This window comes from Dama dama, chromosome 2 (genome assembly GCF_033118175.1).
Source record: "Dama dama isolate Ldn47 chromosome 2, ASM3311817v1, whole genome shotgun sequence".
Classification (NCBI taxonomy): domain Eukaryota; kingdom Metazoa; phylum Chordata; class Mammalia; order Artiodactyla; family Cervidae; genus Dama; species Dama dama.
In genome coordinates this window covers 47,840,529-47,868,383 of record NC_083682.1, presented here as the reverse complement: position 1 = coordinate 47,868,383, position 27,855 = coordinate 47,840,529, and the positions used below count along the sequence as shown (strand labels likewise).

General features: G+C 38.0%; 1 protein-coding gene across 2 annotated transcripts in view; it reads left to right on the top strand.

The window, feature by feature from the left end:
* Positions 1-23,292, top strand: part of SLC36A4 (solute carrier family 36 member 4) — a 45,157-nt gene extending 21,865 nt beyond the window's left edge. For both annotated transcript variants that reach the window (XM_061120621.1, XM_061120628.1), the window contains 3 exons: positions 2,763-2,932; positions 13,576-13,745; positions 19,264-23,292. In XM_061120621.1, coding sequence (XP_060976604.1) covers positions 2,763-2,932; positions 13,576-13,745; positions 19,264-19,571 — 648 coding nt within the window. In that variant the 3' untranslated portion in view covers positions 19,572-23,292. The remainder of the gene's footprint in view (positions 1-2,762; positions 2,933-13,575; positions 13,746-19,263) is intronic.
* The last annotated feature ends 4,563 nt before the right edge of the window (positions 23,293-27,855 follow it).

Here is a 27,855-nt window from a genome sequence, read left to right as displayed (position 1 = left end):
GGAGCAGAACCGCTGATAAACATCTGTTTGTATGAATCACAGACAAAACAGAACTGAGACAGTTTTCTGTGGTTTTAGTTGGCTTTCTGCTCTCTGAGTTCTCCTTTACAGAATTCCTCCTAGTTCTTAGAGGTTCCATTTATCCCTGTTAGAGACATAATTGTAGATTTTCATTTCTGCTTTAGCTAGTAAGCCATAGTTAAGCTATTGGACATTTCCACTTAAGTGTTGTTCCTCTGATATCTCAGATTCAACAACTCTGAAGTCTGACACATACTTTTTTTCATATAAAACCAGTTTCATTTTCTCATTTCTCTATTTCTTTTAGTTTGACTTTTGGTTGCTCCAACTTGCAACACTGGAGTATTTCTTTTCACTGTGTCCCTCGTTTCCCCGTTCCAGTCAGCAGTTAGGCCATGTTGAGCCTTCTCTTTGTACTTCCCCAGATCAGCCCCGTAAATGAGGTTACATGTGAAACAGGCAACGCCGCTGAACGCACGTGGGGCCTCCGTAGTGTCCGTCTCCTTCCCTTCCTCCTTCCCTAGCTGCACTGGCACCTCCCTGACTTCAGCTTCCCCTCTCAGTCTGGGTTTTCTCTGGAGCACATGACTTGGGTACTCTTCTCTTTTCTGTTAATCACTCACAGTTTTCACATGGACCTACCTAACTCACCTCAAAAGTGGAGATAACATTAGTTATTATCTCATGAGGTTATTGTGAGATACTACATGTAAAGCTTTTAAAAAAGCACCTGGCACACTGTAAGCACTCAGTAAATACTTGTTATTATTACTTAGTGTCTTTTACTGTATGGTCAAATTTGTAAGCCCAAAACCTCCAAATATTTGCCTACAGATTTAACTTTTAAATTGGCCTTTTTTTTAAAGGGTTCCCCCCTCCCACCCCTATAATGTAAGTACTTATTCATCTCACTGGGGCTTCCCTGGTGGCTCAGATGGTAAGGAATCCACCTGCAATGTGGGAGATCTGTGTTCCATCCCTGGCTTGGGAAGATCCCCTGGAGAAGGGAAAGGCTACCCACTCCAGTATTCTAGCCTGGAGTATTCCATGGACAGAGGACTCCACAGGGTTGCAAAGAGTCGGATGCGACTGAGCGACTTTCACACTTCACACGTTCATCTCATTAAATTGACAGACAACAGGTACAGATGGATAGATAGAGAAACAGTTGTAGACATGTGTGTACTTTGGTCAATATGCGTACATGTATCTACTAACTCTGTCTGCGGAGAGAGCTGAAAGCAATGGCACCCAGGAGCACTGAGCCCTTAGTGCCCAGATCTTGAGTTCTAAATCTGATTTTCCAGCAAAGGAAACAAAGTTCTTTGGAGAAATGACTGATTACAGGACAGAAGCAAGGAAATTCAGGTTGTGTCTGGAGCATATTGTAGTGCCAGAGAGTATGTTTGTGTGTATGTGTGTATGTGAGTTGTTCAGTTGTGTCTGACTCTTTGCAACCCCATGGACTGTAGCCTGCCAGGCTCCTGTGTCCACGGAGTTTTCCACGCAAGAATATTGGAGTGGGTTGCCATTTCCTTCTCCAGGGGATCTTCCTGACCCAGAGATCGAACCTGCATCTCTTACATCTACTGCATTGGCAGACAGGTTCTTTACCCACTAGTGCCAGCTGGGAACCCCTGCCAGAAAGTATGGAAGTGCTCAAAAAGCAAAAGAATAGGTGTACGTCAAAAGGACAAAGGAGCTTACCTGATGGAATTCATGATGACTGGAGCTGGAATGATAGTAGTAACAAAATAAGCAGTAGTGTTTCGGCTTCGTACGCAAAACTGTAAAACAAATATATTTGAATCCCTACGAATACAAATATGTGATTAAATAGATAAGCACATAGGGCAGATTTCCAAATAGCTTATGTAGATACTATCCTCGAGGAGCTGTCACTTAATCCCCCCAGTCCCTGGAGTGCGGGCTGCCTGTAGTGATTACTTCCAATGAATGGAGTATGAGGAGAAGGAAGGAAAGAGCTTTATAAGCAGAACTTTCCAGGCAAACACTGCCTCAGCCAGGTGATCAAAATGAACTCCACCAGCGCTAAATCATGTTGATGGCGTGTGTGACAGGAAGGGCATCACACTTCCGTGGTGTACTTTTCTGAAACCTATAATCCCAATCTAGTCAGGAGGAAAACATCAGGCAATTAATAGAGGGGCAGTGTGCCAAATACATAACAGGCTCCTCAAAGCTGTCAAGATGATAAAACAATAAGGAAGGATCAGCAAACTGCCCCAGACCAGAGGAGACTAAGGACACCCGATGGCAAAATGCAAGGTGCTGTCCTGGCCAGGACCCTGGAGCAGCAAAAGGACATTTGTGGGAAAACTGGTGAAATCCAAGTAGAAGTTTGGAGTTTAATTGTAATGTCCCAATATTGGTTCTTAGTTGTAACACATGTACTTTGGTTGTGTAAAATGTTACTAAAAGGAGAAATTGGTCAGGAGTATATGGGAGTCTTCTGTTTATCTCTGCATCTTTTCTGTAAATCTAAAATTATTTCAAAGTAGAAAGTTTATTTTTAAAAAAACCTGACAGTTTTGCACATTAAGAGCTGATTTCAAATCTTTTTATTTTAGGAATTTAAAAAATCTGTAGTGTGAAAAAATATGTAATATTTAGAAAAATACATCAAGGATTATGTGTTGCATATACCATAGAAATATTAATTTGGGCACCTATCAGACGGGGTGCTATATTGTTTTCATTTATTTGCATTCTCTTCTTAGGTCCTTCCACTGGAAAATCAAATGAAAGAATCAAAACGCTTCCCCCAAGCATTGAATATTGGCATGGGGATTGTCACAGCGCTGTATGTAACATTAGCTACTTTAGGATATATGTGTTTCCACGATGATATCAAAGGCAGCATAACTTTAAATCTTCCCCAAGATGTGTGGTAGGTAGACAAGAATTTGTTAACCGAATTTGTATATTTTATAAATATAATTTACTAGTGTTTTATGATAAAGGTATATTTTTAGTTTTATGATTTAAACATTTAAAATCTTTACTGTGGTTTCTCTATTTGTGTAATCTAAATTTTTTCATAATCTTCAGAGGAGGTCATCTGATTTTACAGATTTTTGCGGCATATTTTTAAAAGATTAAAAATTCAAGGTTGTTCCAAATTTAGATAACAGGTGAAACATGAACTCTTTTAATGTAGACTCACTTTAATAAAAAATTTAATACTTATCCTTGCTGCCCAAAATCTAATATTCTGGGTTTCTGATAAAATCATATAACCCATCACTTATGGCCCTCAAGGTTTTAGTGGTCAGCTTTAATACTGTATGTGCCTCAGTCCTTTCTGAACACAGGACACATTATACAGTTGACCGTTGAACAACAGGGGTTTGAACTGCATGGGTCCACTTATATGGATTTTTTTCAATTAACATGTTAGAAAAATTTTTGAGATTCATGACAATTTGAAAAAACTCACAAACTACATAGCCTAGAAATATAAAAAAGGTATGTCATGAATCTATAAAATATATGTAGCTGTACCTGTAACAAACAAGATATGAGTTAATTGACTGTCAGTAAGGCTTCTAGTCAGTAGTAGGCTATTAGTAGCTAAGTTTGGGGGGAATCAGAAGTAATATGCAGGGTCAGACCCCAACCCCTGCACTGATCAAGTAACTGTAAATCATATAACTGTATATGTCAACTGTAAATAGTGTGGTGCATCTTAATATTCTCTTTATTATTAGAACCATATTCTGCTAAATGAAGCAATATATAGAGTCTTTATCTTCTTCCAGAGATTGATCTTTGGAGATTTAATAAAGATATTGGCAGTGATTATGATGTAGACTCGCTCCCTTATTTATGAAATGGAAAGTAACTTCTTAGTTTTGATAAATGCAAAGAATAAATGTTGACCTAATACCACGCTGTTGGTATTTAGCTGTTGGTATGGAAGTCTGTGAAACCTTAAGTTTAAATATTTTGACTGGCTTCCTGATGAGAGTTTGATTGTTATTCATTTGAATCCTGGGTCCTCAATGGAGTCCAGAATGCTATTAGAATAAATGTGTGCAGGGAACCACTTATGATAGGGAGGAATTACCTAGAGTGGTTTCCAGGTTGCACAAGTCTCGTATATGCAGTGTGTTTATCTTTTTTTTTAAATTACAGTTTTCCTTTAGCTGTGATATATTTAGGGGGGCATTCCAAGGTGGAATCCTTTCAATGATATACATTTGTTTCAAGCTGGAGACCTGAGTACAAATAAGACATGTGATTGTTTGGCCTTTATTTCATTAACCTATTTTATAGTTGATAATATAGTTTTGTTTTCTTCAAAAGTGCTCCTTTTTTCTTTTTTGTAATAGTTTAATATGGAGTATAGACAAACAGCTTAATATAAGAGGATCAAGGCTAAGAATTATGGTAGTTTAGTTTCTCTTTCAAAGATTGTAAGTACAGTGTCTAGAATACAGAATAATACATTTCTCCACTTGGAGTAATAGTTAGACTGAATCCTAAAAGCAAATTTATAAATAAATTTGACAAGTACTATAAGAGGTAGGTGGGGAAACAGTCTCAGAATTCTCCCCTACCCTTATTCATTAACTAATCTAAAGAAAGTCTTGAGGGGGACGATACCGAGGTGGCAGTGCCTGCGTGTCAAGCTGAGGCGCTCCTCTCCCCAGGGAGCCAGGGACCTGGTGAAGTAGCAGTGGACACGGAGGTGGAGGTGTTGGTCCTTTAATGGACCAGAACCTGCTGGTCCGGAGTCGACGATGAGAGAGTGAAAGAAGTAAAGAGGCTAATATTCCCAGGGTTACACAGCCGGCTTCCGTGCTCCAGGGAATCAGCCAGAAATAGAGAGAGAGATAGAGAAAAAAAGAAAGAAAGAAAGACACGGGGACCAAAGCTCTGATGGAGCAAAGGTGTTTTAATCAACATGGCGTGAGCATATATACTGTAGTTATTCTCAGCAAAGATAAAGATTAAAATTCCAGACTTACAAAACACAGGGCGATCCCTTTTAAAGAGAGAAGAGTGTACTTATCACCATAATGAGAAACTAACAAAGTAAATGCCTGGATTCCTCAGCCCTGGGACAGGCATGCCTCTCCTCTTAATTCCTGAATATTCAGGAATTAATAAGGGCCAAAGGTTTTCTGACAGATCCATAACAGCACACAGGAAGCCTCCTGTTAAATGCTTCCTGACAGGAAGGAATGCTTCTGGTTTTCACAGCTAAACCTCAAGGGGGTGGTACTGTCCCTGCAGTAGCTCTAATCAATCCTTCCCTTTTTCTGCATCCACTTCCCACCTTTGCCTTGTTCCCTAATTGCTCTGGCTCCCCAGTTAGAATGGAACTCATTATAAGCCTTAATTAAAAACAGGCTATCAAATAAAACAACTCTCCACTTTCAGGTTGTGACTGTTTTTTCAGTCGACAAGATCATAGTTTCTATTCGGGAAAGCCTTGTTAGACACCTGCTTTTTATTTAGAAGAGGGGAGCCTTGTATCCTTGGAAATAAAAATCTGTTAAAAACAGGAAAGCAAGTCAGGATACTCCCCTTTAGAGAACTGCTGTTGAGTAACACGTTCTTGTGGAGACATGCCTTTTGTGGCCTACAGTCTATTTCTCTATGGTCTGCAACTGTGCTTCAGTCTTGTCCGACTCTTAGTGACCCCATGGACTGTAGTTCACCAGGCTTCTCTGTCCGTGGAATTCTCCAGGAAAGAATACTGACTGGAGTGTGTTGTCATACCCTTCTGCAGGGGATCTTCCCAACTTAGTGATCAAACCCCAGTCTCTTACATCTCCTGCATTGGGAAGCAAGTTCTCTGTGAGCATACTGGAGAGAAGACGCTTGTCTTTTATAATGATAATCTTCCAAAATGAGAAGTTTAGACTAGGATAATCATGGGGTTATCGCAGAGATTACTTTCTTGAATTGCTGTATATGAGTCCCTTCTTCCCTCCCCTCCCTGTGCTTCAGGCAATAGGCCGAGCAGTTTAGAGAATGTGTAATGTACTCTTTATTGTCTGGATATTGATCTTGGAGAGGCAGCAGTGAGTGAAGACTCTTAGTTCTCTGCCCAGAAATTGAACCTGGGTAGCCTGGATGAAACTAGCCACTAGATCAGCAAGGGTTAGAGGCTAGAAGCTCTTGCCCCCATTGAAGTGCATTTTTCAAGGAGGCAAAAGCTGTGACAAGAGACACAAAGTTTATTATTAGACACACAGCACAATCACAAGTGTGAGAGCCCAGTGGAGAAAGTCTGTGTAGCTGAGATAGAAGTGAGGCAGAGATGCACACCCGGAGGGAAGGGGTGAGGTGTCCACCTTAGCGAGGAGGAGCCCTGCAAAGAGGCCGTTAAGGCATTCATACAGGGCCGTTCTTCTGGGTCTTTGTTTACTTTGGGCCAATTGTCTGGTTTCTTTTTCCACACCTGACCTACCCTAGGACCCTCCCCCATATGCTTGTGCAACACCATGGACTGTAGCCCCCTGTTCCTGGGCCGGAATCCATTTTCCAGTGTGGATTCCAGCCCAGATTACTGTAAGGCAGCCTTGGCATCACATACTGTGGGGGGTGCCCCCTCCTTTGACCCCAGGAGCTTTTGTGCACATGTTCAGTGTCTCCCTCACCCCGAGGACGGGAAACATGAGACCTCTTGATCCTTTATTCAAACAGGGTGTAGCCCCTTCTGTTTCTGCCGTGCCTGTTATCTTAAGGTGACCACAGAAGACATGGCCTGGCACTTTTCCCTGTTTCTGTTGTCATTTCTATTTCAGAGTGCAAAGAGGAGGCTGGTTGTAAATACATGATCTGGAGCCCCCCATCTCCTATCTCAGGAAATGCAAACGGGAGGCTAGCTATAGCGTGTCCAGCATGAAGCCCATTTTTTTTTTTTTTGGTCCCAAGAAATGTAAGCAGGAGCCCACCTAATTCCTGCCTCAGATATGAAAGCCAGTGACTGTCGCAGGAGCCTAGGGAACCCAACTACCAGCCATGAGAAGCTCTAAAGGGCTTTTGATGCCACGTTGACTTAAAGTCTCAGAGTTCATGTGGGGTATTCCTACAAGAAAAGGTTGAATTAGAGAGCAGCCCCAGAATAAAGCAAGTATGGATTAGAGAGGCTCCAAGTTATTAATTACTTACTACCTTCGGTCTTAGTGAGGCATCATCTTTTAAAACTAGTTATGAGTGCTATTGTTCAATGTAGTGCATTTAGCTTTTGAAGTAAAGGATATATTTTAAAGATGATAATAAAGTAAATTGGGCTTCCCCGATGGCTCAGGGGTTAAAGAACCTCCTGCAATGCAGAAGACACAGGAGACAGGGGTTCGATCCTTGGGTTGGCAAGATCCCTTGGAGGAGGAAATGGCAACCGACTCCAGTGTTCTTGGAGCCTGGCAGGCTACAGTCCCTGGGGCCTCACAGAGTCGGACATGACTGAGTGACTAAGCAATCAAATAAATTCACGGTTCTGAGCTAGAACATGAGCACCTTGAGGCAGAAACCCTGCACCTCTGGGTTTTTGATGCATCTCCATAATATAGCACATTACTCAGCACTTAGGAAATGTTCATTAATTAGTATTCTAGGTATAAAAGCATTTCCCTTGTAACTGCTAATCTTAATTGAATGAAGTTTTGGCAGTGTTTTTCCAGGATTTCCACTAGAGTAACCCAAATAGCAGACATTCTTATCCTAAGAGATATCAAGGGTATATTAAGTTTTCAGATAAACAGACATTGAGAAGCAGTAAAGTGACTTCTTCCATCTCACACATGGAATCCTTTTGAAGCACCCACTGGATGGGGAAAATTCAAACAGGAGAGAAGCCTGTAACAATACGGAAGATGTGGAGTAGATATTTTAATTTATTTAGATAAGTGAACTGGGACTTCATGTTCCCCACAAAACAGAAGAAATCTTAAGTCTGAGCTCCTGTTTGTAGCATATAGGAACTAGGAGGTTGAATATTCTGCAAATATAGCTGACAGATAGTAGCAGATAATCAAGCTGTCTTAATTGATCCTACCAGGAAATCTGGGAGTTGACCTCTGAGGAATTTGTTACCTAAGATGAAAATATTTAGGCAAGAATGGACTCACCACGAGGCACAGTAAATAAAGATGTAGAGAAATATGAGGAAACAGGATAAAGATTTGTATATTCTGAACTATTTCTTCCATTCTCACCCTCAGAAATTCTTAATGATATTCTTCCAATATTAAAGTTGCCTATATCTAGGAATCCTGGCTGAAATGACCTCTGCCTTTCTTTTCCTCTGCGTGCCTTCTTTTTTCATCACAGTGAATATCATTAAATTAAAAATGAAGGGCATCTATCAAATTCATCTGTCATCTAACGGATATTTACTGTATGTGTTTTATGTACTTGGAGCTACTCCCAAGCACGAGAGATACAGCAGCGAACAGATAACAACGTCCTCCTCATAATGCTTGCATTCTCGAGGACGTTCCTCAAACGCCCAGCTGTTTACAGCAGTCAGTGTAGTGATGGACACTAGACGACACTTGTTAGGTGTCTTTGTTGCTGTTGTTGAGTCACTCAGTCGTGTCTGACTCTTCGTGACGCCGTGGACTGCAGCGTGCCAGGCTTCCCGGTCCCTCACCATCTCCTGGAGCTTGCACAGACTCATGTCCATTGAGTCGGTGATGCCAAAGCCAACCGTTGCATCACTAAATAAATAAATAGTTAGTTGTTCTATTTATTTATTTTTAGTTTAGAATGAGGTGAGGTTCTTGGTAAGGACTGTAGCTATTTCTCAAAAAGACTTCTTGACAGAGCTTAACCCTCGAGATTCGTAAGGATCATGAAAAGTCCAAGAGGGAAAGTGAATTGTTAAATTACTTCCGAGAGTAGCTTCTGTTTCCAACCTTGAGAGAATGAGTCAGCCTCTTATTTCCCAGATTAACTTTAAAAAATTAAGGTATTCATATCTGTAAATTTAGGTTAAGTATTGATTTGTTAGCCAATATGAGGAAGAGAAGAGAAACCTTATAATTTTTGAACTCTCATGTTTTCAAAACTTATATTTTCACTGGAACATTTAGTTGTTTTTCTCCCCCATCATCTGATTCTATATGTTAACTGCAAAATAGATATTAAATATATATATATATATATATATATATATATAACTGGTCTTTACTAAGGTATTACATTTCTTAGCTATCAGTATAACTGACTTTGTTTTCAAACAAGAGTCATCTTATTTTTGAAGTATTTGTATTTGTGATATTGATTAAATGTAGTTTCAAAGAATTACTATTCACACCCATTTTTGATCATTAATATTAATTTAACTAATGTTTAATAAGTGTCTATCCCCTCCTAAGTGCATGAATGGTTATGCAGAGAATAGAACCTATGTTCTGACTTTCAAGAACTTTGACACTGAGTTTTAAATACCTTTTAAGTTGTTCTGTATGTTATTTAAAAGTTGTTTTATGTTGTTGAAAACACATTAAAAAGCTCATACAAGTTGGGTTTATTTCAGGGATGCAAGGATTCTTCAATATATGCAAATCAATCAGTGTGATATACCATATTAACAAATTGAAAGATAAAAACCATAGATGCAGAAAAATCCTTTGACAAAATTCAGCACCCATTTATGATTAAAACTCTTTAAAAAATGGGCATGGAAGGAACATACCTCAACATAGTAAAGGCCATATATGATAAGCCCACAGCAAACATTCTCAGTGGTGAAAAGCTGAAATCATTCCCTGTAAGATCAGGAGCAAGACAAGGGTGTCCACTTTCACCACTGTTATTCAACATAGTTCTGAAGTCCTAGCTATAGCAATCAGAAAAGAAAAAGAAATAAAAGGAATCCAGATCAGAAAAGAAGAAGTAAAGCTCTCACTGTTTGCAGATGACATGATACATACATAGAAAACCTTAAAGATAGTATCAGAAAATTTCTAGAGCTAATCAGTGAATTTAGCAAAGTTTCAGGATATAAAATCAATACATAGAAATTGCTTGAATTTCTATATACTACCAATGAAAAATCAGAGAAATTAAGGAGTCAATCCCTTCATTCACCATTGCAACAAAAAGAATAAAATATCTAGGAATAAACTTACCTAAGAAGACAAAAGAACTGTACAGAGAAAATTATAAGACACTGATGAAAAAAGTCATGACATAAACAGATATTCCATGTTCCTGGGTAGGAAGAATCAATATTGTGAAAATGACTATACTGCCAAATGTAATACACAGATTCAATGCAATACCTATCAAATTACCAAGGGCATTTTTCACAGAACTAGAACAAAAAAATTCACAATTCATATGGAAACACAAAAGGCCCTGAATAGCCAAAGCAGTCTTGAGAAAGAAGAACTGAGCTGGAGGAATCAACCTTCCTGACTTCAGATTATGCTACAAAGCTACAGTCATCTAGACAGTGTGGTACTGGCACAAAAACAGAAATACAGACCAATGGAGCAATATAGAAAGCCCAGAAATGAACCCATGCACCTCTGGGTACCTTATATTTGACAAAGGAGGCAAGAATATACAATGGGGCAAAGATAGCCTCTTCAATAAATGGTGCTGGGAAAACTGGACAGCTACATGTAAAAGAATGAAATTAGAACACTTCCTAGCACCATACACAAAGATAAACTCAAAATGGATTAAAGATCTAAATGTAAGACCAGAAACTATAAAACTCTTAGAGGAAAACATAGGCAGAACACTTGATGACATAAATCAAAGCAAGATGCCCTATGACCCACCTCCTAGAGTAATGAAAATAAAAACAAAAGTAAACAAGTGGGAGCTGATTAAACTCAAAAGCTTTTTCACAGCAAAGGAAAGTATAAACAAGGTGAAAAGACAGCCCTCAGAATGGGAGAAAATAATAGCAAACAACTGACAAAGGATTAATTTCCAAAATATACAAGTGGTTCATACAACTCAATACCAGAAAAACAAACAACCCAATCAAAAAGTGGGAAAAAGACCTAAACAGACATTTCTCCAAAGAAGACGTACAGATGCTAACAAACATGTGAAAAGCTGCTCAACATCACTCATTATTAGAGAAATGCAAATCAAAACTACAATGAGATATCACCTCATACCAGTCAGAATGGCCCTCATCAAAAAGTCTACAAACAATAAATCCTGGAGAAGGTGTGGAGGAAAGGGAACTCTGTTGCACTGTTGGTGGGAATGTAAATTGATACAGTCAATGTGGGAGACGGTATGGAGATTCCTTAAAAAACTAGGAATAAAACCACCATATGACCCAGCATTCCCACTCCTAGGCATAAACCCTGAGGAAACCAAAATTGAAACAGACACATGTACCCCGATGTTCATTGCAGCACTATGTACAGTAGTTAGAACGTGGAACAAACCTAGTTGTCCATCAACAGATAAATAGATAAAGAAGTTGTGGTACACATACACAGTGGAATATTACTCAGCCCTAAAAAGGAACGCATTTGAGTCAGTTCTAATGAGGTGGATGAACCTAGAGCCTATTACACAGAGTGGAGTAAGTCAGAAAGAGAAAGATAAATATCGTATACTAACACATATATATATGGAATCTAGAACAATGGTACCAATGAATTTTTTTGCAAGGCAGCAGTGGAGAAACAAACATGGAAAACAGACTATGGATGCGGGGAGAGGGGAGGAGAGGGTGAGATGTATGGAGAGTAACATGGAAACTTACATTATCGTCTGCAAAATAGATAGCCTATGGGAATTTGCTTTGTGTCTCAGGGAGCTCAAACGGGCTCTGTATTAACCTAGAGGGGTGTGATGGGAAGGGAGATGGGAGGGAGATTCAAGAGGGAGGGGATATATGTATACCTATGGCTGGTTCATGTTGCTATTTAACAGAAAGCAAAAAAAAATTCTGTAAAGCAACTATCCTTCAATTAAAAAAATAAATGAAAAATAAAAGTTTTATGTTGCTGTATATCCTCAAGACAAATCCCTGGCACTTTAAGCAAGTTTTTTTATCCTTTTGAGAGACAGTTTACTCTTCATTTCTAAAACTGTTAGTATATATGGCCAATATTAGTACATGTGGACAATTACCACAGATACATGCGTAAAACCAAAATGAGAACAAAGGTTGATAAACATGTAGGAAAGTTGAGTATAGAAAAATAGTGTGCTTGAAATTATAGATATGAAACATAGAAATTAGGGGGTTCTTGAAACAAAAATAAAAATGGAATAGTTGATGACTGTATGAAAAAAAAAAATAAAAGACTGTATGTAGTGCTTCTCTTTAACACTCTGATTTCTGTATTACTCTCTGATGGATTCTTAACAAATATACCAGCTTCTAAAAAGATACTGACCATTTTGTTTCCCATTTTCACTCTGGGTAACATCAAATGATAGTACTTACATATAATTAATATTGCTGAGTGGTGTTAATAATAACCAGATTCTTAACCTATATAATTTGTTTTATACCAATTAGAAAAGTTATTACACCTATATGTGTAGTGATATATTTTTAGATATATTGTTAATCATATTTTAAAAACATGTATGTTAAAAGATAATTAGAAAAAGGACTGTAGTAATAAACTGATAAGAATATTCAATTCTCCACAATTATGTATCAAAGTATATGAAGCAGGAGTCTTTTGTTATTTTATACATTCAAATAGCTTGACTATTTATGTCTAAACTTTAAACATTAAGGTGAGAAATATATCTTGAGGTCTTTTTAATATAAGTTTGTATTGTTCCTAGCCCTAAGGTCTTCCTTCTTTCCTTAATTTTGCTGTTTGTAGTATTTTCAAATCCGTTTCCGCTCAGCTTTCTTCCTTCCTCCTTCACTCCTAGGATGAATACATTATAGAAGGAGACTTAATCGAATTCCTTCTTGCTTGGCAGCTGTTTAGGAAAACTGTTTATAATCTTGACATATCAGTGATAGGATATCACTGATATCCTGATATCACTGATAGGATATCACAGTATTTGTCTTTTTCTGCCTGGCTTACTCACTTAGCAAAATGCCTGCCACGTTCACGCATGCTGTCTTGTTTTTGCTCATGGCACGTTGTCGTAATATAAATCTAACTTTCTTTTATTTTGGTTATTTTCATTTTATTTCTTTTATTTTTATTATGACCTAGATAAACAGAGAATAGATTGGTGTTTGCCAGGGGCTGGTAGATGGGGGAAAAGAGAAGAGTTTTGGTAAAAGGATACAAGCTTTCAGTTAAAAGATGAACAAGGTCTAAGCGTCTAATGTATAATGTGGTGACTGTAGTTGATATTACTGTATTGTCTGGTTGAAATATGCTGAGAGAGTAGAATCAGTGTTCTCACCAAAACAGGAAAAAATAGGCAAATACATGAGGTGATGGATGTGTTTGTTAATTAGTTCCATAGGTGGGGATTCTTTCACAGTGTATGTGTATATCAAATCATCATGTTGTAGACTTTAAATGTCTTATAATTTCACTGGTTAGTTAAATGTCGGTAAAGCTGGAAATAAAAGATTGACTAAATTTTGAAAATTTTTAACAGGTTATATCAATCAGTGAAAATTCTGTATTCCTTCGGCATCTTTGTGACATATTCAATTCAGTTCTATGTTCCAGCAGAGATAATCATCCCTGTGATCACATCCAGATTTCATCCTAAATGGAAGCAAATCTATGAATTTGTAATAAGGTCCTTCTTGGTTACTATTACTTGTAAGTATCACTGCATACTTATAATGATTTTTATTGTTGAATTTCTTCTAATGAAGCTACTTAAAGTGTATTTTTTATATTTTTGAAATAATTTTGTTCACCTAACTGGATACATTTTGGTTTAAATTTCTGTTATTCTACTGATATAGAAGGAAATCATAAGTCAGATCCTATCACACTTAAAACAAGTAACCAAATTTTTATTTTCAAAATAATATCACTCATGATTGAAATATAAGTATATTTAAATCAGATGCATAAGTGACCCTTTATATCATTGACAACATTTTGCTTTGGCTTTCTAGTTTTCCTGAGGTTTTTTATATCTGCTAACTTTTGTGTGTTTAACAGTTCAACTCTCCATGACTACCTGTACAAATGGGTTTTGTTCTGTTTTGGTCTTTAACAATTTCAGTGGCTTATTTTACTTATTATTTGAAGGAGTATGTATAATCTCTTCTTATCGTTTCATATTATAAAATGCCCCCACAAGGGAGAATTAATCATGGAGACTCATGGAGGGGGCCTTTAGTTTGGTGTAGCGCTGTCACGGTGACCCGACGGTTCAAAACTCAGGCCTCCCACTTCCTTGCTGGGTCTTTACTTAAGTTACAAACCATCTTTGAGTCCTTCTTTCCTCAACTATGAAATTAAGATAAGACATTTAAAAATATGAACAAAGTGGTTAGAACTTGCTGTTAATGCTATCATTATTGTCACCACTTTTGTTATAATTGCAAACAGAAAGATGATTGCCCTATTGACCTCTCTAATGGGATTGCCTAGGATGATAGCAAGGACGAGATGACTGGTGACTGGGGGACAAGCAGCTTTGGAAATTCTAGAGAAGATTTAAGTAACTATCTTAGCCCATTTGAGGTTAGAGAATGGTAGAACTAGAAATTCTGGGCAACTCTGTCAATTGCATTGAGCACCTTGGGGTGGAGCTTATGCCTAGATTTAAAGAATTGGGTGTATTATATTTTGTTCAAAGAAACAGCAAAGCTGAGCAAAGTAGATAAAGTAGATAAGACTTACTTTTCAAAGCAATTATTTAAATGAAATATGTCAACTATATAAGGGAAATCACACTGAAGAATGAAGTCAGTAAACCCATACTCCAATGACTAATGAAACACCCAGGAGGAAAAAATTATTTTAAAACGTTTTAGAATATTCTTTACACATTACTTTTATTGACATTTTGACAGCTGTACTAAATAAAAAGACTTATTTCAGGCAAAGTCCTTTTATCAGGAGATGTAAGGCAGAGTTCTATTCTGAATGCATATCTCCTTTTAAGGTTAGCTACTGAATTTTAATAACTTCACCCATTTCTGCACATTGGCTGCTGTCATGTTGAGCTTTCTGTCTGCTGCGGTCCAGACCAGACTGCACCTTTGCCACCAGGAGTTTATTCCCACAAGCCAGGGCTTTTCTTCAAGGGCTGAGGACGTCGCTTCTTTCTCTTAGTTACAAATGGAGAAGCCTGTTTAACCATTTGTGAGGGCTATATTTACAGCATGCCTTGGACACAGAGAACACAGACTGTGTCATATTCCCTTCTACTTCACTGAGACACATCGCTGGACACTGACCTTCATTTAAGTCTTTGGCAGGTCCTTCCAAGTTAAAGTCAACCGGTGTTCATGACAGGCCTGTTTTCTATCAGTTATCCAAAGCACTGGAAAATGTCCTGGGGCGGACTCTACCGATGGGCGTGTGGAGAGCTGGGGGGACCTTGTCCTGTCCGTAGAGCAGGTTGTGCGGCACCAGCAGGGGTAGTGGAGGCCCAGCTGGGTTTGCGCGTTTCAGGCCCCATCGTCCTTTCCAGGTGCGGAGTCCACATCTGCAGGACAGATCTGCAAAGTATGGGGCTCACCTGCTTGGGTTATAGTAGTTATGTCCAGGTCTCCATTTAGTATTGAATCGCCGTTTCACAGCATCTTTTCATGGAATCAAAAGCTTGAAAGGATGGGTCAGGCTCTTCCTGCATGTTCCCTGTAGACCCTTACCTGCTAGGTAGGCATTCCACAGGTAAGAGAGAAGAGTGACTGGAAACTGGCCAGAGGCCACCTTGGACTGCAACAAATGCGTTTTATTTTAAAGGCAAACCTGTAAAAAGCTGCTAGATTTTTATTTCAGACCAGTATTTTGATTCCCTGTTTGAATTGAACCTGCAAAATATGTTAAATACTACTCATTTCTGTTATTGTTTAGTTCATTGATCCTTTTACTGTTTCTAGTTGGAAAAGGCCTTGGATTTGAGAGTATGCTTTCTTCTTTAGTAAACTATGACTACATAAAGCATAAATCTTTGGTAGTTTGTAGAATACTAAGAAGATATACCAGAATCATTTAAGTTAGTTGTCACAGTAGCTGAAAATGAGTACCATTCTGTGCCCTAGTATTCTATCTTAGAGTCAGTAGGTATATGGAGAGGATCATTCACTGTTTGTGCAATTTAAATTTGTGTGCCGCAACTAGTGAAAGCCTGGGTGCAGCAATGAAGACCCAGTGAACTGAAACTAAAATAAGTTTTAAAAAAGATTTACATGCTAGAGTGTTGTTGATGTTATAATATCAAGCATTTTATTTTTTCTCTGATATATCTTTTACCATTAAGATGCAAGAAAATGGACCTTTTTTCCATGGCTTTTTTTCCCACATCAGGGGCAACTTTGTACCGTAAGGCTACACTCTTTTCCTCTATAATACAGTTTTTGGAAATACTGAATAAGATTAATTAGTACTTACAAGATATATTCATAATAACTGTCTGTAAATGACAAAGGGCAGCCTATTTATAGTAATCCTGTAGTGAATATTTGTAATTTGTAGTGAATAAACTATCCTTATCTAAGCTATCCTTTGACTTAACTATTTTTGTGATTTTCGAGTTCTTCTATGTCTGATTTGCCTAAAGTATATATGTTTCACTTTCTTCTCTACTAACATTATCAAATAACATTTCAAGCCATTTTTACTAGCAAATATATATTGGTTATATAACATGTAAAGAATGACTGTCTAATTGATAAATTTCATGTTTTAAAAGCATTTGATAGATGGAATTTTAGTCTGACTGAATAAATTCTAAAATACTATAGTGCTTCTCCAGATGCTTTTCCAACAATACTTCACTTGATTTTCTCGTAACAACTTGGCCTATTGGAAAACATTAATAACAAAAAATAGACTCCAAAATGAAAGGCTCTTTAGATGACAAGGTGGTAGTCATGTTGGTCTGGTTGTCCTTTTGAATACTGCCATCTACTGTAAGTGTTTTATCACAAAATGGATAAAAGCCAGTGGGTTTTGAACCATTTTGTTGTGATTGAGTTATGCTTTATACTTCCCTTGAGAGAAATGTTAAAATGGTGTAGCACACATCCATTAAACAAGGATTCACTTTATAAAGTATTTCTAGTTTAGAGTTCCAGCTTCACATTCAGTTATTTTACTTAGGAAGATTTATTGTACTTCAGTCTTGTAGAAGTGCAGCTACGTTTATGATTTCAAAATAATTTTTTTAGGATTTTGGTTTTCATAATAATGAAAATAAAAAGTGGTAAATAGTAGTGTGTGGTTCTGAGAAATGTGGTGGTTCCAAATTAATGCCACATCCTCCTGGAAAACATGGAGAGGTACAAAGAGAATACAGGGAGGGAAAAAACCACAAACTAACAATTGAGAAGTAAAGAAACCAGTAGACCAGAAACTTGAAACTTAATTACAAAGAGCGTGAGTTAAATTTATACACACACACCCCCCACAGAAAGTTCAGTAAGAAACAAACACACAGGAAAAAGAAAAGCAAAGGAAAGTAACCTCAGAAATAGAAGGATGATGAAGATTAGTGAGACGACTGATGGCTTTTGAAGACAAGGAAAGGAGCACCAACACATGCGTAATCAGAGCCCTCAGAGCCGGCACTGTGGTTACGTAGTCGTCTTTAGAGGCGGTGGTGATAGAGTTGTCACAGCTTGCATGCCAGCAAACTTAGCTGTTATTTCTGGTGGCAGCTCCACGCCTTCACAGATCATTCACTGAACTACTTAAGGACAATTCAGAGAGAGACTATGTCTCGATTTTTGCAAACCTTCTGTTGATACCTTTTGGTAAGATAAGGATAAGATCAAAAAAGTGCTAGATCAAAACTTGCAGAAAACTTGTCAATAGCTTGGCATAAAATCCTGCTGACAATCATGGTGCATAATTTTTTTTTAACTTTTCATTTTGAAATAGCTTAGAGAAGCTGTACAAGAAAGTAGAATTACCATAAACCCTTTACTGTTTCCTCTAATGTTAATAGCTTACATACCACAATACAACTGTTAAAGCCAGGAAATTAACATCGATAAAATGCTGCTGACTCATTTATAGACCTCATTTTTATTTCACCAGTTTTTCCACTGTTACCCTTTTTCTGATCCAGGAACCAATTCAAGGTCCCACTTGAATTTAGTTGTCAAGTCTACTTGGTCTCCCCCAGTCTTGAGTTATCTTTTTTTGTCTTCATTTACCTTGACATCTTTGAAGTGTCAGTGATTTTGTAGAATTTCCTTCCGTGTAGATTTGTGTGATGCTTTCTTATGACTAGGTTGAAGTCAAGCATCTTTAACAAGAACTCCACAGGTGATGCTTTGCCCTTCTCAGTCCATCACATTACGGCTTAGGACTGGTGATGTTAACTTTGATCACTTGGTTAAGGTGGTGTCTGTCAGATGTCTCCACAGTAAAGGTACTCTTTTTTTTCCCTTTATGAGTTTTTTATAGGGGTATTTCCTGTTCTTATACGGTTAGTGTTATAAAGTGTAAAGTGTTAGTCGCTCAGTCGTGTCCAACTCTTTGCAGCCCCATAGACTATAGCCTGCCAGGCTCCTTCATCCATTGGATTTTCCAGGCAAGAATACTGGAGTGAGTTGCCATTTCCTTCTCCAGGGGATTTTCTGACCCAGGGATCCAACCCAGGTCTCCGGCATTGCAGGCAGATTCTTTGTCGTCTGAACCTTTTGCCCATTAATTTTAGGATCCTTCGTTGACTTTTCCTGCAATAGTTATTACTGTAGTGTTTACTTAATAATTTTCTGTTTCCATGGTTTCTTCTATTTTGGTTAATTGGAATTCTAATGTACGAAATACTTATCTCTTCTCTTTGATTTAACCATTTGTTTATACCATACCAGCCAAGATTTTGTGCTTTGTAGAATGAGCTATATGGCAGAATAATGAAAATGCATTCTTTACCCAAAACTTCATAGCAAAAATTAAAAGTTCTTTACGTAAGAAACCCTATTGATAAGTCAATGTCTGAGAAACATCACTCAATGTTTTGGCTTCTTTCTTTGTTTTCATTTTTAGCTGAGAACAAAACGTGACAGACGCTTCCACAAGCAATAGTCTCATAGTGCCTACTTGCATCAGTTAATCTTAATGTATTGAAAGTATCTGCAGTTAGTATTTATATAAGTATTAGATATTTACACAAGGAAAATTTGTATTTTCAATTTTCTAGGTGCCGGCGCGATCCTCATTCCTCGTTTAGACATTGTGATCTCCTTCGTCGGAGCTGTGAGCAGCAGCACGCTGGCCCTGATCCTGCCGCCTCTGGTGGAAATTCTCACCTTCTCTAAGGAGCACTACAGTATATGGATGGTCCTGAAGAACGTTTCCATCGTGTTCACTGGAGTTGTTGGTTTCTTATTAGGGACATATGTAACTGTTGAAGAAATTATTTATCCTACTCCCAAAGCTATCACTAGCACTCCACATGGTCCCTCTTTAAATTTGAATTCGACATGTTTTATATCGGGTTTGAAGTAGTAGGAGCAGAGATATGAGTTTCCAGTTTGGAAATGATTTAAGAACCACTAGGACACGTTGGCAGTACTGATAAGCTACAACATATTTCTTGGTTTTAAGTATTAGCAGCAATTTCAAAAGTTTTAGTTTTGAAAATTGAAAAAATTAAAATGTTAAAGAATTAAAGGAATACTCTATTACTTGTCTTTCAGTCAGAAATGATTCAACCAAGATTCTGTCTTTTACCTCCATGCTACTCTCTTGTCACCTGGTTGAGGAGAGAACAGGGTTTCAACATTAAGAGAATTAAAGAAGAAGGTATAGGTAACTAAAATCTGACCACCCTGATGAATTTTAAAGTACACTTCATGTTAGTATAGAAATATCTCAATTGTGTTTTTATTAGAGAGCCAGATACTTAGGTTTACCCCTTTAAAGTTTAGAAAACCCTCATTAGCCATGCATCAGAAAATCCCCCAAACAAAAAAATCAAGAGGGCCTGTGCAAGAGTCTGACTTAGTGTTTCAACCAGATTTGAAGGAGACTTTAAAGGTTGTGGAGTACAAATTCGCTTGTTTTTTTTACCTGCGGAAATAGACACCCAGGATGGTTAAAGTTAACTTGGTCAAGACCACTCAGCTTGAGATCGAGAGAACCTGATCTTCGGATCCCTGGTCCAGGATTTTTTAATCTTTCACGTCACATCCTAGAAAAAGAATAAATTATGTTCAGTTCAGCTTTAGTGTTAAGTCGGTTTAGTATGCTGTTTGCCAAGTGCTTGTGACCTGCGCAGACAGTCGGGGAGCTCCGAGAAGCCTGCAGCGCAGCCGTGGGGCAGAAGCAGCGCTTTAATGAACCAGCAGAAACCCCCTGCTGGCTAGCTTCTGGCAGGTAGAGAGTGTCCAGCTGTCCTGAGTGGGGCTGTAGCTCTCCTCATTGTTTCTTCCTTCCTAGGTTTGTAGGTACCATCTTTCCTAATGACAAAAAAATAGATAACCTGGCGTGATCCAGGACCTGTGCCCTCTTCCTGGCCCTGTGGCCTTCCTCGTCAGAGCCTCCTATTGCTCTGCAGGGGCAAAATAAAAGAAAGCTTCAAGCCTAGGAAAAATCGAGATAATGATAAGCTGTTAAATACTGACAGCTCCAGGCTTCCTCCAGAGAAATGCATTCTTTTCTACTCCTCCATATTTTTCAAGCCCAGTTATTAACCAAAACAAAGAATCTCAGTGGTCATGGAAGATGAAAATGGTTAAATTTAAAATTGAGAATCTTGATTTTTTTTTTTTAATCATAATTTAAAACTCATTGAATTTTTTAGTCAGGTTGGTGAAAGATACCACCAAGACCACTGCAGTGTATATTTTCTCTATTTTTGTATGTAAATGTCAGTTCAAGTATTTTTTTGCTTACATCATAGAGTCAAGCATAATCCTAAAGGTATATCAGAAACTTTGTTTTGGTACAAATTCATCAGCATCAAACTTTAAAAAAAAATTTGCATCAAGAATCACCAATAATTGTTTATGACACTTTTATGTCAAATCTGTTATGTTGAACCTTTAGTCATGTTGGGAAAATGTGGAAGAAATTGTAGGAAAAGTAATTGCCATTGAAGCTAATGTTATATAATCTTGAACATAAGAGTAAATTAGGTATTTTTTTTTAACATATGTAACTTGGTATAAAGTGACTTGAAAACTATTATTTAATTCAAAGCACTATTAGATTTTTTTGTCAGCTGTCTCAGATAATATTTCTAGTCTGTGTGATATTTTATTTTTGTAGTTTTGCCTTTTTTATTTTCTTTATGAAATTTATCAATTTTAGTAAAAAAATGGTTGATCATAGCAATATATAAATTTTAATTTCAATGAACAAATGTTGAGTATATTTTCAGAGTAAAGTTGAAATGCAGAAAGGAAGAGCAGGAGAATAGTTTTAGTTCCTAACAAGAAACACTATGTAGATATAAATGCACTCTATATAAGGATTTTTGATGATTTATTTCATTTGCAAAAAAAAATCAGGCAACATTTTTCCTTTGAAAATTATTTTTAATGAGTCATAACATTTTCTGAATGTTATTAGAGAAGATACTTTGATCAAACCAGCTATTGATTTTATTTGGGGACCTGGAAAAATGAGAGTGATTGCACCTATCAAATTTTTTTATCCAGTATCTTTGGTCCATTGCATTCTGGGTAAAATGACTTCAGCGTTTCATCTGCCACCACAGTAAAGCACCTTCGGAAAGCCAACCAGGTGTCTTATGAACTTTACTACTGGAATGGGGAAGAGAAAGGAAAACTTTATTCACCTCTGAAAACCTCAGAGCTAAGTCTCTCTTAACAGAGTTAACCTCTGTTCCTTTCCAGCCAAAAGGGTTTCTCCAGTTTCAGAGTCAGCTTATCAAAACACTGGCTCTCAGACCTTTCTTTCTTTTTTATCAAAGGATCTGCTTTTCCCCGAGTGGCATGGTTTCTCCGCAAGTGAAGAAGTAAGACCTAGTTTTTCTTAAAGACCAGTTATTAGTATAGTGTTACCAAATGAAAAATGTACTATGTTAGCAAATGCCACATTAGGTTTTAATTCAGTCCTCTGGATTCTCCTCTGTTGAAATGATTTCTGCCTCTTATCTGTGTGATGCACTTAACATTTTTGTAAGTGTTTTATGCAATATGCATGTTGTAAATGTCCTAACGTGGCCTGATTTCATTCAGTATTTTTGTAGTAGTTGTAGAAAAGCTCTCCAGCTGTAAAGTGCTATACAGATACTAATTGGGGTATTAACTGGCGTTCTACGTCAGTGACAGGTCCAGCTGTGGGCATGCTTTACCCTAGCTTACCTGTTCATCTCCTCTGGGGCTGGCATGCCAAAGAGGTCAGAACAGCAGCTGAGAAGTGCATTTGTTTACTGATGATATGTATCCCCTCATTTCTTCATTTGAAAGGGAGAAGATACATGACAGAGCTAATAGAAGTAATAAATAAAATTATTTAACTGATACCAGTGGCTCAATGAATATTTTCTGTTGAGAAAATAACTTGGTAAAAACAAAGGCAATGCTATAAAGTGAGTTTTTTAGAATGAGTATTTTAATCTTTTTGCCTCAGTTAGCTCCCCTTCATAAAACAGTTTGAGAGACTTTGATCTAAAAGGTATAACAAGATACTTCCTAACATTAAACAGCTGACTGTAATAATTAACACTTTGGCAGTATGGTTAACCATAATTAATCTTATTCACGCAACTGGTGCTCACTAGGCTACACACCGTTCTCAAAGTTGCTGGTTCTGACCTAGGAGATAAGAAAACATGCTTTAAAAATGTTATTATTGCCCTATTATAAAATGAAATGACAAATCACTCTCATCCTTAAAATTATATATCAAGGTTACCTAGTTCTGATGTATCCACATATATACATTCCAGTAGTCTGTGTTTTATACTAATATAAATTTGCCATTTAAATTGGATCCAGAAAGATGTGTGTTGGGATCACCCTGAAAATGATTCCTTTAGAGTTTTCTTGATAACAAATAGGCGCTTGTACCGTGAATAAGTTAAGCTGTGGAGTTTTGTTTCTCAAAATGATGTTGTTTGTTTGAGTGACAACTACATATCAGTGCACTTGAGTCAATTCTATTTCTTTTAACTTATTTTTCTTTATAGTATGAAAAAATGTCTTTAAAAGTACTGTAACTTCTGAATTTTCAATAAAATATTATTTTGCTTGCAAAATATTGCCTTTTTAAAATAAATTTGTCTTTTAGAAGGTTAAATGCCACAAATGTCATAAACTACAAAGGGCACTAGTGTATTCTACTGTAACATTTTAATCAGTCTTTGAGGTTAATTCCTTGTCATGTGAACTTCCACAATGGGAGCTGCTGTTATGCCCCTCTGAAATATAAAAACCAAGGTTGACTGAAAATGAAAGGTCATACTCGAAACAGTGACCTGAACTTCCTGCAAAGTAAATGCTGGGAGGGCAGTCTGCCAGCACTGCAGCCAGGCCATCGTTTCCATTCTCTCAAGGTCAAGACTGTACCAGTCACACGTTGTCCTTGCAGTATGCCAATCCCAAATCAAAGACCATAAAGGTATTTACACCTTGACAGCAGTAATTCTGCTCTTGTGAACTTAAGAAAAGGGCATCTCAGCCCAGGTTGGATGCATGAGACAAGTGCTCGGGCCTGGTGCACTGGGAAGACCCGGAGGGATCGGGTGGAGAGGGAGGTGGGAGGGGGGATCGGGATGGGGAATACATGTAAATTCATGGCTAATTCAAGTCAATGTATGACAAAAACCACTATAATATTGTAAAGTAATTAGCCTCCAACTAATAAAAATAAACGAAAAAAACAGAAAAGGGCATCTCATAGTTCATCAGATGAGAAAGACTCTATACCTAAAGGTGCATTGGGAGCCTCATGTGTAATAGTGAACAGCTGAAAACAACCTAAGTATTCAACACTAAGGAAATCATAAATTGTGATGTTTTAGCCTACAGTACAATAGAGATCACGTTATTCTACTAATGTTGTACTGAAGATTGATAATTTGGTAAAGAATAAGTACAAAGAGTTAATTTTTTAACTGCAGCTCTATAAAAACATGCTTTTGGACCAAGACACGAAGATGAGCAGGACGTAAACCATGGTGCTGAGAAAGAGATGGGTTTTACGTTTCACTGCTTTTAAGTGAGTAGTTAAAAGAAGGCAGTGAGAGAAATAAGATTTTGAGAGAGGAACAGGGAATTTATAAAGCTTTAGTGGTAGCACATGCTTTTGTTAAAAAAAATAGGCGGAACATAAAGACCAAAGAAAAAAATGAACCAAACAAAAATTACAGGATGTGGATAGGAGTGGGTGCATAAGAGAAATGTAAATTCAATGAAAAGCCCTATGGAATACTTGTTGAAGAAAAAAAGCTATGATCACTTTGTAAAATTAACTTTAGGGTTTTTTTTTTTTTAATATAAAAAGTTTAGTGTTTGTTCCTAACAGATAAGCACATTCTCTCAAAATTTTACGTCCAGATGGGTGGAGCTCGCATTTCAAGGGGTCCACAGACCCAAGGGGAAAGAATTCTTGGAAGAGGTACATTGGTTTTTGAAGTATGGGTTTGGTTCAAAGTTTCCCCATGGTGGTGGATTTGTTTGCAATGGTATGGAGGTCTTTGGTCGTCACCATTTCCTGAAGCCGTGAAGTACAGGTTGACACGGTAGGAGACAATACAATGCTTCTCAAATGAGACCTAACGTATTAATCTTGCCAAGGAATTTGGGAGTAACTTCCCCACTCCGTCCTGGATCTCAGTCTGGCCTACAGGACGAGGACTGGACGCTGACCATCCAACCAGGACTGTGTGGAGAGGAACAGTGTGCTGGGTGGGGTGTGGATCAAGGCTGAGCAGGTCTTGAGTAGAACAAGAAAGTGCTGGAAAAAGTGAGCAGTGCAGAAGCAAGCTTCTTCGGATCATGGGCCTACGGTGCCTTACGTATTTTTATAGCTTCAGCAGCTCGTAACACTCCTCTAGGGCACAGAGTAGGGGCTCAAAACACTGTGCTTGTGACTCCCCTGTCGTAAATCTTTTCTCCTTCCCCAACCTCAGCTGTGTGAAGACCAAGGCCTCCCTCCCTATCTCAGCCTCCAGGTTCCAGCAGCACCAGCTGCAGTCAGCACCACATCACACACCAGCTGGTTCTCATCGACATGACCATCACGCCTCCATGCTGAAATACTTTCTACTTCCTCCTCCCCTGTTTGCTGGCCAAGACCTGCTTATTCTTAAGATTCAATTTAGGCGTGTCTTCTACCAGGAAGCCTTCCCGTTTATCCTCTCCTCCACCCAGAACGAGCTGTTCACTATTTCCTTCACACTAGAAAGCGATCTTAGGTTTACTATCCCATTTGGCATACTGGGATAATTCAGCTTCTGGGTCTGTCTCTCCATTAAATTGGGAGTTCTATGAGCATGCCATGTGTGTGTGTGTGTGTGTGTGTGTAGGCGATTTTGTCAACTGTGTTCAGTACTAGAAGCCTATCATCAGGCACATTGGAGATGCTAAAAAAATATTTGTTAAATGATAAGGAAAATCATTCATTTAACAGAATAAAAAGGAAAAGCCCATATTAGAGTGCTAGCATTTAATAAAATCTTTGAGTGCAGGGGGGCCAAGTCATATTTTTGTACTGACTTCCAGCCCCGTGTGTATTTATTGAATGACTGTGGTCAACTCTCTTTTTCACTATGTATGTGAGCTCAGCAGGTGTCTTACAGAACATCCTCTGAATGAGTCAGGCCTTAAACACATATTCAGGAAATTCTGGTAATTAATGTAAAGTTCTTAAGAAGGAAAAGACTGAAAACCCTCCTTTGCAAACATTTATGTTTTCATGCTTTATATAACCAAATTGTTTTGTAGAAAAAAAAATCAAAGGTTATACTTTTTTTTTCCATTTATTTTTATTAGTTGGAGGCTAATTACTTTACAATATTGTAGTGGGTTTTGTCATATATTGACATGAATCAGGCATGGAGTTACATGTATTCCCCATCCCGATCCCCTCTACCACCTCCTTCTCTACCCGATCCCTCTGGGTCTTCCCAGTGCACCAGGCCCGAGCACTTGTCTCATGCATCCAACCTGGGCTGGTGATGGTGATCTGTTTCACTATAGATAATATACATGTTTCGATGTTGTTCTCTCGAAACATCCCACCCTCGCCTTCTCCCACAGAGTCCAAAAGTCTGTTCTGTACTTCTGTGTCTCTTTTTGTGTTTTGCATATAGGGTTATCATTACCATCTTTCTAAATTCCATATACATGTGTTAGTATGCTGTAATGTTCTTTATCTTTCTGGCTTACTTCACTCTGTATAATGGGCTCCAGTTTCATCCATCTCATTAGAACTGATGATACTTTTTATGTATCATATAAAAAATATATATGACCTAGAATGTAAATGTCCATTTCTGCCTAAAAAGAAGTATGTGTCTAAAGTGTAATGTCTAGTCGTGATATCTGAGGGTATTTTCCTGAACTTTTGATGCTCAGGGGATCCCTGCTGGTAAGAGTCACACATCTAGATGTTTGGAATCTTCTCGCAGGGGTGAATACTCTCTGGCTGTTCTGAGCAGCTCTGTCTGTGCTCTCAGCTCGGTCACACCTGACTCTCTGCGATCCCGTGAATGGTAGCCCGCCGGGCTCCTCTGTTCATAGAATTTTTCAGGCAAGAACACTGGAGAGGATTGCCACTTCCTACTCTAGAGGATCTTCCCGACCCAGGGATAGAACCCGCAGCTCTTGCATCTCCTGCATTGGCAGGTGGATTCTTTACCACTAGCACCTCCTGGGAAGTCCTTTCTGAGAAGCTACCTCTTGTCAAAGTGCACCACTCTATATGACAGAAATGAACCTCAGTGCAGGGAAGAACGAGAACCTATCCGTGTGGGAAAAGTGACTGCCTAGATGATTATTGTGTAAGAATAGCTAGAAATGAAAATGAAATTAAGAAGAAATAGAAATTATATCTGGAAATTGGAATTAGTTTAACTGAAAAATCACTTGCTCCAGTACATTTTGTTTAATGAGGCTTTGCCCAAGTGTATTATTAGCACATAAAGCAGAGAGTGCTCTGTGGCAATGAGTGACCATAGTCATACCTTTCAGCATAAAACATATGAATTTTGCCACTGGAAAAATACAAGAGACATCAAATTATACTCCTCTTGGGAAAAAAATGGATCTGGGTTATCTCTTTCCTATATACTGCTAACTCTGGCCACCCAATGTTAATAATCAAATATTAATGTCAAAATCTATATCAAAAAACACTGCTGGAAAACAGTATGGAGGTTTCTCCACAAAAACTAAAAACTGAACTACCATTATGAGCCAGCAATTCCACTCCTGGATCTATATCTGAAAAAAATGAAAACACTAATTCAAAAAGACACATGTACCACATTGTTCATAGCATCATTATTTACAATGCTGCTATGAACCTAAGTGTCCATCAACAGATGAATGGAAAAAGACGTGGTGTATATATATACAATGGAATGTTGTTCAGCCTTAAAAAAGAAGGAAGTCCTGCTACTTGCAGCAACTGGAGACCAAACTAGTGGTTCCCAGTGGGGAGAGGGAAGGGGTCGGGGCAATATAGGGATAGGGGAGTAAGAGGTACAAACTATTAGGTATAAAATATGCTACAAGGGTATAGTGTACAACATGGGGGAATATAGCCAATATTTTGTAATCAACTGTAAATGGAGTATAAGTTCTAAAAACTGTGA